The sequence below is a fragment of the Mirounga angustirostris genome, unplaced genomic scaffold, assembly GCF_029215605.1.
Source record: "Mirounga angustirostris isolate CCGP_5_RB_7025 unplaced genomic scaffold, mMirAng1.0.hap1 SCAF_8, whole genome shotgun sequence".
NCBI classification, from domain to species: domain Eukaryota; kingdom Metazoa; phylum Chordata; class Mammalia; order Carnivora; family Phocidae; genus Mirounga; species Mirounga angustirostris.
The window spans coordinates 16,318,006-16,333,697 of NW_026991716.1; the positions used below are offsets into that span (position 1 = coordinate 16,318,006).

At 43.9% G+C, this 15,692-nt stretch overlaps 1 protein-coding gene across 1 annotated transcript in view; it reads left to right on the plus strand.

Annotated features, from left to right (window-relative positions):
- NEDD9 (neural precursor cell expressed, developmentally down-regulated 9) overlaps positions 1-15,692 on the plus strand; it is a 188,959-nt gene that overhangs the window by 69,956 nt on the left and 103,311 nt on the right. Inside the window, exon 2 of the mRNA XM_045866374.3 lies at positions 7,510-7,695. Coding sequence (XP_045722330.1) covers positions 7,684-7,695 — 12 coding nt within the window. The 5' untranslated portion in view covers positions 7,510-7,683. The remainder of the gene's footprint in view (positions 1-7,509; positions 7,696-15,692) is intronic.

Consider the following 15,692-nt stretch of genomic DNA (forward strand, 5'->3'; position numbering starts at 1 on the left):
GAACCATAAAGGGGCACCCAGCTGGCTTTAACCCCTGTTTTGCCCCTCCTTCTCCTGCTCTCCTCCTCTGGGGGAGTATTGCCCAGCCTCTGATGAGGGTCTTTCTGACACCTTTGACCATAAATCTGATCTAGGTCAGGCTCCATTCCTTAAGACACGCCCCAGGTTGTGAAAGTGTAACATCCCTGATGTGCACAACAGATAAATGCTTAGCTTCTGGGCCTTTTAATTAAATAGCCCTGCAATTTCAGCATCCCCTCCAAGGCCTTAACTCAAAGTCACAGTGAAGTGGAAACACACCGAGTGTGACAGGGTCAGAGACAGACTGAGAGACAGAGACAGAGAAAGAAAGACACTATTTTTGGTGAATAATGCCTTTACTGGTGTCCCACCAATTATATATCCAGGTGATAACCTATATGAGATATGGAATTGAGGACACGATTTTGTCTGACCCTTCATCTTCCACAGGATGAAACTGGGACCGAGAAATGGCTGAGTTGCCCCAAGTCACATACCTGGGACTAGGACCCAGGTCTCCTGATTTCCAGGGCACTTCCTGCCATGAACATTGCCAGCTGCATATGGCAGACTGGGAGACAGAGAAGGTTGGAGAACCTGGTTTATCCTACTAGCTACCCAGATCCTTTCCCATCAAGGATCCCATTAGGGGTCCTTAAAAATAAGGATCAGATACCAACTAGAGAAATATCCAGGGAGAAATAAGAAAAATGTAGACTCAGTGGTCCACTGGTCTCTGTGTAGGAAATGCAATGATTTGCCAGGAAACCAGGAACCTAGACAGACTATTCTGAGGAGGCCATAGAGCTGTGTTCCTCCACTGTGCTTATCCCATCCCACAGATAACTGTCCCACAAGCAGAAACTGTGCCATTTTACCCATGCCTTGCTCAAGAGCACTGCCCCCTCTTAATCTGTGTTTGTGGATTCCACCCCACCTACCCCTTCCCTTAGAAAGAAGTTCTATTTCTTTCCTATCACCAAGAATTCTCACAGACCTTCAGGGAGTCTCATTCAGTAAGGACTTACTGAGCACCTGCTATGTACCAGGCACTGAGCTAGGTCCTGCAGAAACAAAGATGGAGCAGCCACAGTGATTCTCCTCAAGAGCTCATCATCGGAAGGTCCCCATTCATGTACAAGTACTCACTTGCACATGGTCTCAGAGCCCCAGGTGGACAGTAAGCATATTTCTAAACCCCAAATTCCAACATATGGTGCCCCAAGAAAAACTGCTTTTCTAATTTGTGAGTGTTTTATAGGAGCGTCTTTAAAGGGCTTAAAAATTAAATTGCATTAGTCTTTTATCAAATCTTCACAGAAAAAAATATTTTATTAAATAGGGCTTTTTTGAGAAAAATTTGTGCAATATGTTCATCAAACCCATATGCTTTCACCTACAAAATCTTATAATCATAGTCTATTGCGGTTAGAAAGGATCAGAGATATCACCTAAGACAGGAGATTTAAGTTTTGTATTTTATTTTTTAAACAGTGAAACGCATTTTTTTAAGCCAAATATTACCAAGAGTTCCAAATTGTAAACCTTTTAAAACTGGAACCTGCTGTGGTCAAAGGAGAGGTGCGGAGCTCAGAACCACCCCCCCAACCTCCCTCTCCCGTCTGCCACCTCTGCTCCCACAGATTTTGGAACTGCCTACCCCAAAAATGACAATCCAATGACTCCTGTGTCCCAAATGAGGAAAGTGAGATCCAGAGAGAGTATGACTTCATTTTAACTGATTACATCTTCAGTGGCCCTATTTCCAAATAAGGTCACATTCTGAAATACGGGGAGCTAGGACTTTAACATAAGAACTTGGAGGGGGCGGGGACACAATCCAACCCCTACCACTGCTTCTTGTCCTGCTTGGATGAGGTTCTTGGCCAAGCTAAGGATGCTCCTGATACCAGGTTCGTAAGGGAGAAACGTGAGCCTGCCTATTGGACAACTCCTGGGAAGAAGTGAGGAGAGAGAGGAGAGGAATGTGGAGAGATGTCCCTGAGTAGGCATTGAGACCAGGTAGAGGGATACACTTGGGCACAAGAGGAGACACTTCCTTTATTGGCACAAGGAGGCAGGAAGGAGAAAGGGATGAGTCTGGATGCTAAATGAATCTGCAGATGAGGAGGGAAGTCAAGGGAGTCCCTGTGAGGTGGTTCTAGCTTTGGTTCATGAAGCAAGAGGAGAGACTTGCCTATTGGGGCTGACAGTGGAGTTGGGAAGTACGGCTCAGTAGAGGGGTTGGCACTAAAACCAGGGACTTAAGGAGAGTGGAGAAAGTCTGAAACGGCCTGTGCATACTGGACAACAGCCAGCTGTGTCTAGAGTAGGCACCAATACATCCTTACAGGAGAGGATTTATTATTAGAACAGAAAAATGGGGAAATAGGAGGGTGAGTGAACCAGGGGAACAGAGAGGGACTGCCTGACCGTAACAAGGGCCAAGACGGCATTGGTGACCATAAGTACATAGTGGCACCATCTGCAGGGTGTGTGGGTTTTCCAGCAATGCTCCACAGCTGGGTGATTGATGTAGAGAAAGTAAACAGTTGAGTGCATTCAGAGCTGGACTTTGTCCGGGGGGGTGCATTAAAAGGACAAAGGTGTATGGAGGTTGAGGATATTAGCAAGAGGAAGGTGAAGTGAGAAAGCTCAGGGACCCAAGTAGGCTAAGAAGAAGGTGGGCAGTGAGGAGGTTATGCTCATTTCTGCAGAAGAGGTTTGTGCGTGCCCCTTGCTTTCTGTTGACCAGAGCACATGGCTATTGCTGCCTCCTGGAGAAACAGATGTTGCCAGATGTGGCGGCTAATGAGCTGCAAGCTGATAGCCTCCCCAAGCTAATCTTCCTCCTCTAGGGTGGCCCCGACTGGCCCCAGCTAGGCAATTCAGCAATCTGTGCCCCATGCTGCCACAACTGTCAGAGTATGTCCTGGGGACACACATACCTCTATGAAAGGAAAAGGTCAATACCAACTGCATAGCTAGTGTGTTGATTCACACACACACACACACACACTCAGGTCAGTCTGCTAATCAGTGTTATTTTAAAATGTTGTATGGGCTAACCCTGTTGGTTTGGATTTTATTACTGTGACTCTTTCAAGACTGTAGATCTTCCCCTAGCTGCCATATTTCAAATGAAAACTATAGCTATTATTATAAATAATAATGTTATTATTAGTATATACTTCTACTGATGTTAGCGGCAGTCAATTTGAAACTCCTAAGTTCCTAGAATCACTTCGGTATCTTCAGACACAAATCATGAGGAGAAAAGGAGAAAAAGAAAAAAAGAAAAACTTTTGAGTAGTGTACTAGAAGATCCCTAGCACAGAATGGTTAAAACTAAAAATAAATACCAGACATTGTCAGGAGCTATGGGATGTCTCATGCCCCGCTGGTGAGAATATAAATTAATACAACCACTTTGGAAAACAATTTGGTATTTTCCAGTAAAGTTGAAAAAATGTGTATCTATCATCCAGTAAATTCCATTCTTAGGTATATGAACAACAGAAATGGATAAAGATCTGTTGGATCATTCATAATGGCCTCATCCTGGATCATTCATAATGGCCTCATCCTGGAAACAACTCACTTGTCACTCGACATTAAAATGGGTAGATATCGATACAATGGAATACTACATGGCAATAAAAATTGTAAACTATAGCTGTTGGCAACAACATGGATGAATTTCACGAGCATAATCCTGGGTGGAGGAACTTAACATAAAAGAATATATACTGTGTGATCTATTTATTCAGAGTTCAAAAACAGGGAAAAGTGACTCTAGCATACAGGAATGCAGATGTAAGGGGTAAAGTATAAAGAAAGGCATGGAGGGGATTACCATAATAGTCAGGATAGTTGCCTTTAAGCAGGCTCACCCCTAACATTTCTGGGGTTAAATGGAAAACAGCTTATCATAATCATAGGCCTAAATATTTTAAAGTAAATTAACACTATATTAAATAAAAGATGTTTTATCCTCTTACCTCGACAAATATATCTTCATGGCAACCTGGAAGGCACCGTTGGACCCTAGAATTCTTGGACTGCTTAGAGCTTCTCACTGGAATGTGTGGCGCAAGAGGAGGAGGCCCCCAGACTCCCACCATCTCTTCCCACCCTCTGCCCCATCCCATACCTCAAGGGCCTTTGTGTCCATGTGTGTCCAACCACAGCCTCCTACAAATATCTGCTCCTAGGCCACCCCTTGGGCAGGTGGACCTGAAGAAGAGGCCGGGGAAGATCTGGAAGTGGACTCAGAATCATCTGGACAGGGAATCCCAAGGTCCTGGTACTTGGTGCATGGTGTAGAAAGGGAGACATGGGTTCTAGGTGGACATGGCCTCTTGGCCTCAAGGACTCCTCTTCCCTTGGAAAGGGACATCGGTGGAGGAAATCTAGAAGCCCACAAGCACAAGGCCCAACATAGGGCTCCCTGCATGGGACTCAAGGCAGTACTGCCTTTAAAGAAAGGGGCTGTTTTTGGAAGGGCAGCTGAAAAACTTCTGGGGTCCTGGTAGTATGCTGTGCCTTCACCTGGAAGGCAATTTATGACAACTGATTCAGCTCTACATTTGTTTTTTCTATGTGTGTTATATATCACAATAAAGAATTAATGGGGCACCAAGGTGGCTCAGTCTTAGGTTAAGCATCTGCCTTCAGCTCAGATCATGATCCTAGAGTCCTGGGATCAAGTCCAGCATCGGGCTCCCTGCTCCGTGGGGAGCCTGTTTCTCCCTCTGCCTCTGTCTCTGTCTTTAATGAATAAATAAATAAAATCTTTTTTTTAATATTTTATTTATTTATTTGAGAGAGAGAGTGAGAGAGAGAAAGAGCACAAGAGGGGGGAGCAGGAGAGGATGAAGCAGACTCCCCGCCGAGCAGGGAGCCCGATGCGGGACTCGATCCCGGGACTCCAGGATCATGACCTGAGCCGAAGGCAGTCACTTAACCAACTGAGCCACCCAGGCGCCCATAGTGGTTAAGGCACTTTTTCTTACTGCCATTTACTTTTGGGGTACTCAAACCTTATTCCATGAAAGAGTGGAGGCTGGTCTCCAGAATTAAGCTGCTTGATCTGGAAATAAGAAAACTGCTTTTAGCAAGCTTGGTTTGGGGTTTTGTTACAGGAAACTTTTGTGCTTAGATAGCAGTACCGTTAGGGTAGGAATCAGAGGAAAGGGGACCATGGTTAAAGTCTGACCAAACCCTAGATGGCACCCTCTTTTTATCCTATTCACAGTAGATGGTTAAGAAATGCTTGTTGCTGGGCGCCTGGGTGGCTCAGTTGGTTAAGCGACTGCCTTCGGCTCAGGTCATGATCCTGGAGTCCCGGGATCGAGTCCTGCATCGGGCTCCCTGCTCGGCGGGGAGTCTGCTTCTCCCTCTGACCCTCCTCCCTCTCATGCTCTCTGTCTCTCACTCTCTCTCTCTCAAATAAATAAATAAAATCTTTAAAAAAAAAAGAATTAATGAGGGGCGCCTGGGTGGCTCAGTCGTTAAGCGTCTGCCTTCGGCTCGGGTCACATGGGTCCTGGGATCGAGCCCCGCATCGGGCTTCCTGCTCAGCGGGAGGCCTGCTTCTCCCTCTCCCACTCCCCCTGCTTGTGTCCCTCTCTCACTGTGTCTCTCTCTGTCAAATAAATAAATAAAATCTTTAAAAAAAAAAAGAATTAATGAAATCTATTATCTATCATCTTTCTATCTACCTATCATCTATCATTCCTGGTACTGTCGTTTATGGGATCCCCACAGACAAATCAGCTCTGAATGCTTTGCCTTTAAGCTCAGACACCTTGGGCAGTTAAAATGCCTCAAGGCATGAATACCTCATAGGGAAATGGACTGAATTCTGGAAACAGTAACTCTCACTGCTGGTTTTCTCCACCATGTGAGGCCCAGATACTTGGGTGAGCATGGACGGGTTCAGGCAGAGCAAATGAGTCATGGGCCTGTGTCCTCCTGCCTATAACCACTGCAAGTGCCTCAGAGGAAAATCCCCTTCTCCCCATCTTGACCAAGATTTTAAATACTGTGTTTATCAAACCGAAATTACAGGAAGCTATTCCATCCTAGCAGAAGTGAAAGGAGACCGACTCCCAATTACCCTCTGGAAAGCGGTTCTAAGAAGACCTCTCTTCCCCATAAGGGCAGCTGGATAAATTCATTACACAGTTTGCTGAGCTTCTACTATGTGCCAGACACAATCCTTATTTTTCTGCTCCACGTTTTAAAACACCACTTTGGTTTTGATTTCTCATTCTTGATAGGAAAAACACTTTCTTTTTTTTCTTTTTAAAGATTTTATTTTATTCATTTGAGACACAGAGATACAGAGAGAGAGAGAGAAAGCATGAGCAGGGAGAGAGGCAGAGGCAGAGGGAGAAGCAGGCTCCTCGCTGAGCCAGGAGCCCGATGTGGGGCTCGATCCCAGGACCCTGGGATCATGACCTGAGCCGAAGGCAGACGCTTAACCATCGGAGCCACCCAGGCGCCCCGAAAAAACACTTTCTTTTTACAAAGATTCAGATTCCTGGTTCGTGAAGAGATGTCTGCGCAGCCCATGTGGTTTAAATATCAGGATTTTTTCTAAGAATATATATTTCAACAATGGTCCATAAGGATACACACACACACACACACACACACACACACACACACACACACCCCATCCCAAAACTGAATATAGCTGTGAGATCATGAAAGGGAAGTGAAAAGCTGGCATGTACTAACCAACCAAAAGCCCAGTCCCGTTTTTATGTCCCGAAAAATAAAATTCTGGGCTTTGCATCTAAGCTGTTTAAAAGCCACACTGCCAAAGCACCAGTTTTCCTCATTTTAGGGAAACAAGAAAAGCATCTGACTGCAGGGTGTCTTTCTCGGGCCATTGATGAGAGGTAAACTCAGGCACATTTGGTGGCTTTAAAGTGATAAAAGCAACAACATAAAAGGGGGATAAAGAAGCAGCGGGTGGAGGGGTGGAAAAACAAGTTAAATCAATGACAGTCAACGACAGGACTAAAACTGTAGACTATAAATAATGAAGGATCGCCCACTTCTACCATTCTGCCCCAATAAGAAGCACCTCACAAATATCTACCCCACCCAGTTTACCTTCTCCCTCCTTCTGTGACCTCCCCAGATCCACTTCATACTCAAAGGCAAATTCAATCAGAGGACCTGTGATATTTTATGGGACTGTGTTTTTTTGGTTTGTCCTGTTAGACTGTGGGGTCGTTGAGAACAGGACCATATTTTCTGCATCTTTGCAATTCCAGGTCAACGCAGAGTGGGAGTACCATAAATGCTTTCCTTGGTGGCATGATTGAATGAATGAATGAATGAAAGATGGATTCCATTCATGGGACTATGGATTTGGCTTTTCCAGGTGCTCTGATGCCATCCTTAAGTCATAAAAAGTGTCTCAGCTTCTGTCCGTGTTTACCCACTTACACATTTTAAACTTCTTTTCAGATTCAAGAAGCTGTGAATTCCATAATGTCACACACTGGCCCGAGAAGATTGTGTACTCTTTAAGCCAAGTTATGAAAAGAAAGAAGCTGGTCAGCAGACTGAGACGGGAATTGTCTTTTTCAAGATCCAGAGCTCCAACATTCCTTGGCATAACAGAAAGAAGCACCTGGGAAAATGTGGGCAACGGTGAGTAGTGATGGGAAAAACGTCCATTTCATCTTCCCTTTTGTCCAGTTCAACCCAGACTCATTCCTTTGAAACAATAAATCAAACGGCATTCAACCCTCACTCAGGATTGTAACTAATATTTGGAATTAAAAGGCTGATTCTGGGCCACCCGATTTTGCTCTGGTAGGTGAATCTTTTGAGATGGATACGCTGATGCTCACAGGAAATCCTCTTCCATTCAATCTCAGGGGAAGCAATCTTCTAGGACAAAGGTAGAATATTCCCCTTAGTATAATTAGTGCACAAGCAAGTCTGGAAGTTACACTCACTGAACTCTTCAGAAGCTGATCCCCTAGGTTAGATTAGCCAGTTCTCCGGTGCCTTGTTTCTCCAACCGCCAATCAGTATTAAACTGTTCCTTTTCCATTCAGCCGTTCCGCAAGAAAGTCAACTTGGCCTGAGATGGAGGTTAGGGTTAAAATGGTCCATTCTCCTAACCTTAGCATTCTCGAATGCAAGCCAATATTTCATTCCATTTGAGTCCCTGCAATGAACATTAGCCCTGTGGTATTTCAAATACATGTTGATTCTCAACTTTCGGTATTCTGGATCTGAAAATCAGACAATTCTACCACCTGAAATCTTTCATTTGCTTTAGAATCATCTATGTGGGTCCTTGGGATCGTTAATTCCACCACTTCTGGTTGGGTTTTTCTTTTTTTTTTTTTTTTATCATTATTGAACTGTATGTCAATATTACACGTACACACGTACACACTTGCGTGTAACTTCATACTAGACTAAATAGAATGGAAAAAACTGGCCATTATCAGTACCACCTAACAGCAAAAAGGAGCACTGGTCCTTGTCATCAATCGTTTCTAGGGATACATCCCTCCTGCTGTTTGGGGGGCAGCGTGCTGGTTAAAGATCCAGACCTGTAGCAATACTGCCTGATTTGAATCCCGGCCCTGCCACTCACAAGTAGTAGGACCTTGAACAAGTTATTTAACCTCTCTGTGCCTCAGTTTCTTCATCTATAAAATGGGGTGAGAAAAGCACCTCTTTGCAGGGGTTGTTGTGATGATGAAGCATGCAAATTGCTTATAATTGTTTTTGGCATATTCTAAACCCTCGATAGAGGCTTCCAGGGACACTCAGAGTCCTACAGCACATAGGAAGTAAAGTCTACGCAACTCAAAGAAATCACTCAAGGCAGAAGATGGGAGAAGCAGCGTGTAAGAAAATGCTGAGGGAGAGATCGAGCCTTTAGGAATCTGGGTCAGGCTAGACTGAGTTGCTCTCCTGAGCCCCAGATGCTGTGATTGTCTGGTTTGGGGAGCCGCAATGAAGACACCGTGAGCTCATGGCCAGAAACATCCTTTGGGGAAACCTTTGCTAACCTTATAAATACACTTAAAAGCAAGCCCTTTACCAAACAACTCATCAAGTGATAGCAAGCCCCAAGCTACCTGTGCAAACACTAACGTGGAGGGAAGGCGGAGAGTCCATGCGCACACTCGGAGGGCCATGTGAGCTGCAGAGAGGCTGGGCAGTGGGCAGCCTTCCTTTGCGATTCTGTAGGAATCAGTGGTATGTTGGAGGCAGGTAATTCCAGCTCCCCAGAGCTGACTGCGCTCGTCCTTCCCAGTGAGTTCACGTAGGTAACTCAACAGTGGCTGTGGTAGCGGTATTTACACCACAGAAATTGGCAGATGACAATTCCGGGTTTTTTTCATTTGGCTTCACTGTCAGAGAGCTGGTAGGTAATTTCCCAATGCATCATTGACGATGGGGCTGGCTCAGAAAAACAAGAACGCTGAAAAAAAAATCTTTTAAACTGCAAAAACCTTTTCTTTGGCATTCCTCCCTCCTCCCCTTTATACTCAGGCAGGAAGCTGGCAGTTGGACATGGTCTGTGATGGTTTATCTCAAGAAAGAACATCCAACCGGACTCTTGCTTCACAAATGGCCAAAACGTGTTGACTGACAGGACTTGCAAATTGTGTCCTTTTTTTCCCCATTAGATACAAGTTCAATGCAGGTCCAAAGTGGTCATCAAAGTGTATATTTACACCTGCCATAGGTTTGTGATGTCCTAAAAAGGGAGATATAACAAAGTGAAGGAATTCACATGCTCTTTTCTCAGCCCTTAAACAAATATGACCTATTTTAGGGAATATGAAAACTTTATGCACTGAGTATTATTACCTTTCCTCCATATACTGCATGGATAATTTAACTCGTTCAGCTTTCCAGGTTATTCCTAGAGAGTAAGGATGAAAGAATAGGGACTGAAATGAAGAATACCTCTAAAGCTGCTTTTGTTAGAGTGCTGGGGCGGCCGTGACAGGTACTGCAGGCTGATGGCTCAAACAACAGGCATTTACCTTCTCACAGTTCTAGAGGCTGGAAGGTCAAGATCAAGGTGTGTCAGCAGGTATGGTTTCCCCTGAGGCTTGCAGATGGTTGTCTTCTTACTGTGTCCTCACGTGGTCTTTGCTCTGTGTCTGTATCCTAATGTCTTCTTGATATTAGGACACCAGTCATACTGGATTAGGGCCCACCCACATGACCTCATCTTACCTTGAATGCTCTTTTAAAGGCCCTATATCCAAACCAACTTCTAACATTCTGAGATACTGTGGGTTAGGACTTGAATGTATGGATTTGGAGGGGGACACAAATAAGCCCGTTACACCGCCCAAACATAACCATAATTTATCCACAAGGAAAATTCGATTTAACAACATCACAGGTCAAGTTCCCAGAGAAGCAGACTCTGGAGAGATGGAGATTGGCATGCAGGGGGTTACAGAAGGTGCTCTCAGGAATACCTATAAGCAACAAAGGCAGCAGGATGAGGCAGGAGGGGAGCTGGAGTACAGTACATAGTTAAGGCCCATGCTGACCACATATCCTTCTATGCATGGGGAGAGTTGTCTAGAATGGAAGTAAGGGTGCCAGGCCTTTATACACCTTTCTGGACCAGTCATGGTGTGTGTGTGGGGGGGGGGGGTGGTATGACATGCATGAAGAGGCTCTCTTCAGCTGAGGACAATCTCAGGAGGACCATTTGAGAGTGGCCCATCACTCAATCTTTGGAGATTGCTCAGTTCCAAATGGGGTCTCTGGTCAGTGCACTTCGTGTCCACAGTATAAGAGAGCAGAAGTTTTCCCAAGCGAATGAAAAGATTCATCTCTTCCTCAAAGATTCATCATCTCCTTAAGAAGTTTCTCATAATAGACTATGGACTCTGAGAAACAAACTGAGGGTTTTAGAGGGGAGGGGGATGGGGGGTATTACCGGGGTAGCCCGGTGATGGGTATTAAGGAGGGCACGTACTGCATGGAGCACTGGATGTTATACACAAACAATGAATCATGGAACACTACATCAAAAACTAATGATGTAATAATGTATGGTGACTAACATAACATAATAAAATTAAATTTAAAAAATTCTCATAATATCTCTCAGTAGATTAAAGGGTGACATATTATGAACCCTAAAACATTTGGCCCAATTCTGGGTGCATAGAAAAAGCCCAGCAGAATAGTCAGGGAATGTGGCTTCATGGGAAATGTATGCTGGTTGGAACCAAAGAGATCTGGGTTCAACTCTCTGCCTCAGTATTTACTAATATTTTTTACCGTCTCTGAACCTCCAACTTCTCTTCTGCAAAATGAGGATAATTGTGCCAACTTTATTAGACCACTGGAAATTTTTAAATAATATGTACTTAAGAGTGTCGGGCACAGGGGCGCCTGGGTGGCTCGGTCATTAAGCGTCTGCCTTCGGCTCAGGTCATGATCCTGAGGTCCTGGGATTGAGCCCCGCATCGGGCTCCCTGCTTAGAGGGAAGCCTGCTTCTCCCTCTCCCGCTCCCCCTGCCTGTGTTCCCTCTCTATAGATAGATATCTCTCTCTGTCAAATAAATAAATAAAATCTTAAAAAAAAAAAAGAGATCGGGCACAATGCCTGACATAAAGAAGGCGTTCAAAAAAGCACGAATTTCCTTAAATAGTTAGTTGGGGGTAACTAATTGCAAACCAGAAATAGAGGTATGATCTCCTAACCTGAAGGAAAATGTTTTTCATATTCTGGTGTGTTCAGAATCACCAGCAAAGATTCTCAAAACAGATTCCTGGACCCCATTCACTGTGAATCTAAATCAGGAGATCTAAGGTGAAGACCAGGAATGCATAATTTTAGCAAGCCCCATGGGGGTTTCTGATATCCAGAGAATCTGGAGACCCCCTGCTTGAGGCTGTGGGTGCTGTCTCAATAGGAATGGGGTCCAGTGCTTAGATGCCTGGGGACATTTCCGCTGTCCTCATTGTCATTAGTTCTGTGGATGTAGGTATACACATACCATAGACTTCTCCCGTTGCATAAATACTATGCATTCCAACACGAAAACATGCATAAATTATGTCAGCTATAGAATCAAACCCATTCTCCTTTTCAAGATGTAGTTTTATTGAGGTATAAATCACGACTACAAGGCAATTTAGTGCAGACAGGAATTTTACTGGGGGATGCAGATCCCCTGAGCTTGTCTGGAAAATGGGAAGCATATCCAGAGATGAAGTGTCCTGCAGGTGTAAGAGCTGCTGTGCCTGCAAAGAAGCACCGTCTGGACAGAGATTTAACTTTCTCATTGAAATGAAGGAAAATTGAGTTCCCCTGGATGGGATTGCTGAAGGCTTTCTGTGTCTGATTATGGATCACAAAGCCCAGCTGCGCTGCAGAAATGTTACTGTTGAAAAGACACCTGACCAAGGTCCAGAAAGTAAACAGGAGCTGGAATGTGGAAAGTGACCCCTGAGCAGAGACGGGCTTTCACATCCTTACCAGAGTTCCCCTGATCTAACGGGGGGCCATGTGGTTTTCCAGTGTCTTCTGTGGCTTTCCTTTCCCACAGAAAGAAGCCTCGTTTATTCTAAAATATGAAGCTTTAGGGGTTTCTTGAAAATGGTACTTTCACTCAGTAAAAATAAGTCAAGATGAAAACACTATCTGTGGGAATCCATTCAGAAAAAGGATTAAACTGAGAACATGAGAGAAACAGTCTATTTTTCCCCAAATGATCAGCAGCCATCCAGACCTGGTCAGTTTCCTTACAATTAAAAAAAAAGATTCTAGAAGCAGCACAATGAAAGTATTACAATCACCGAGAACGGGCTCCCTGCTCAGTGGGGAGTCTGCTTCTCCCTCTCCTGCTCCCCCCTCTCGTGCTCACTCTCTCTCTCTCAAATAAATAAATAAAATCTTTAAAAAAAAAAAATCACCGAGAAGTCCAAGGTGACTCTGTACTCACCGTCTCCATACTAACACCACAAGTACAGGAATTGGTGAGCTTTTTCTGTCCTTAGACCTACTCTGAGTTCTTAGAGATGAAGGGGGTCTCTGTCCTCATTTCCTCACATATTGCCTTTATTCTCTTTTAAAAAATATTCCTCTGGGCTTGAGCAGGGCCTTGTAACACACACAGACATTGTTACACTAAAGGAACCGTGCATCCCCTAACCTTTAAGTATTACCCAGAGCCCCCTGCTCTTTCCCCTGGCCCACTTAGAGAAGCATCTTTGAGTACGACGTCCGATTAAACAGTGGGTTTACATCTAGTGCTTCTTTGTTGTGTTCACATCTCTTTCTGACTCAGCCTTGTACTCTGCCATTCCTTAGAAACACGGAACTTTAGGCTGGAAGAACACATTAGTCAGGGTAGCATTGCGGTGAGCTGCGGCAATGAGTAAGCCCTATAATATTGGCGTTGTAGCACAATACAGTTTCATTCTCACTCCTGTGACAGTCATTGGCTCTCTCCGGCAGCTTTCTTCAGGCATCTGGGCTTCTTCCACCCCATGTGGCCCCACCATCTCAGGGTCCTTCACTTCCAGCAGTGTAGATAAAAAGAGAGAAGGTACGGGACATTTTAGCAAACAAGCCAGGGAAGTGGAGAATTGGTCAACCAGCATTCCACTGACCCAAGGAAGGCTGAGAAATGTTGACAAGTACAAAGATGCTAATAGTGTTTGTCTCAGAGAGTCCTTAGATGACCCTTGCTTTCAGTCCCTTCAAGTGTTTTTCAGTTGAAGCAACTGAGACCCAGAGAACACCAGTTACACGGAGCTACAGTGACAGCTCAGTTCGGTGCTGGCCAAAAGGCCTCTTGCCCATTCCTAGTAATTCCAATTAATGTATAAAAAGTCTCGTAAGATCTCAAGATACAGTTGAAGCATTGTTTCTAGAACTTTCTATCCAGGACTCCAGGGTGAGGAGGACTATGACCACCCTGCTCCAAACCCCACAATTCCAGTGCAGTCTTCTCAGTCTGAGAGCTGGACAGATGAATGTTTCAAGGAGCAAGTCCCAGAAACCAGTCCCTGTAATGCTTCATTCAGAGGCCAAAAGTCACCTGTTAAGGCTTGCATATTGTGCTTGATTCTGTCAAGATAGCTTATAGGGTGGAGACAGTTGATAAGGAGAGAAATTCTGGATGGTGTCAGCCTGGTTGCAACCATCACATTGGCTCATGGAAAATATGTCTTGAAAGATTGTCCTCTTCACAGTTGAGTTCAAATGTGAGAAGAAACAGAGACTTCCAGAAAATAAGAACAAGGAAATGGGTGCAGGCAAGGATGGTCTCCTTGACAGGTTGAGAACACTAGTGGAAAAAACTGTGTGGGAATCTGGATGAATCTTTGCCACACATTTGACCATTTGTCTATTGAAAACGCAGTTATATACCTATTTTTTTTTAAATTCTGACTTTACCGTCACAAAGATTATATATCTGGATTTTTTGTCTGAATTTTAAATTTTTCACTCTGACATTGAGTCATTAAAAGCTGCATATTAGTTTTCTCAGTTTTAGGGAGGGAAAGGAAATAAAAATAATAATCTGTCACTTGGCTGGAAATTAAGGTGCTGATTTAATCTAAACATTTCTTTATTACATAAAATCAAATAACAATAATAATAATAATGGAATTTGGGGCACCTGGGTGGCTCAGTCAGTTAAACATCTGCCTCTTAATTTCGGCTCAGGCCATGATCTCAAGGTTGTGAGATCAAGACCCTCATCTGGCTCTGTGCTCAGCAGGGAGTCCGCTTGAGATTCTCTTCCTCTCCCTGTGCCCCTCCCCTGTTCACATGCTCTCTTTTCTCTTTCTCTTTCAAACAAATAAATAAATCTTAAAAATAATAATAGAATTAGATTTTTAGAGTGAGTGCCAAATTATATTATTCATTCAACCAAAACACAATGGCATTTCCTAGATTTACAGATCAGGTATTAAAAATAGTGCAAAAGGTAATTACATGTGCCTTTAGTTTTCAATCTTTCTACCTCATTCTCAGTTTTTCATGCTCAGTGCTCCTCCTTTAAAAAAAATTTTTCATCTTTGTGAGTTGGGGAATATATTGTGCCCAAGTTATTAACAGTCATATTGAAGACCTGAGACGAATGGATTTGCTGAATCACATGCTAGTTTATGGCAAATCTTGGACTCAAATCAATGGTCAGCATGGTAAGCAAGAGAGACGGAGGCAGGCCGGTTAGGTATCTCCAAAAAACTTGGAAATAAGGCCACTCTCAGAGTTAAACTATTAAAATGCATACAAACTAGTAAAACAGAATGGATATAATTAGCCAGTTTTAGAAGGAATCCAAGAAAACATCCATCTATATATAAAATAAAAGTGTGTGAAAGCATCTCAAACCTAAACCCACTGATCTGGGGGTACAGTAATGAGGAGGGTGTACATGTGATTATAAGTTAGTAAGCAGAAAACTAAGTGGCTGCATTATGCCCGTTTGGAGGAAGACTATGTGAATGAAGGAGCTGGTTGGCCAAAAAATCAGTTAAAAGAACCAGAGGGTCATAGAGGCCCTCTGGATGGTACAGTCCATCAGCATGGAAGAATCTAAAGAAGACATGATCTTGGCACTGTTGGCCAAAGCATGATGGTTTCCTTGATGAGACAATCTCTGTTATGAGCAACA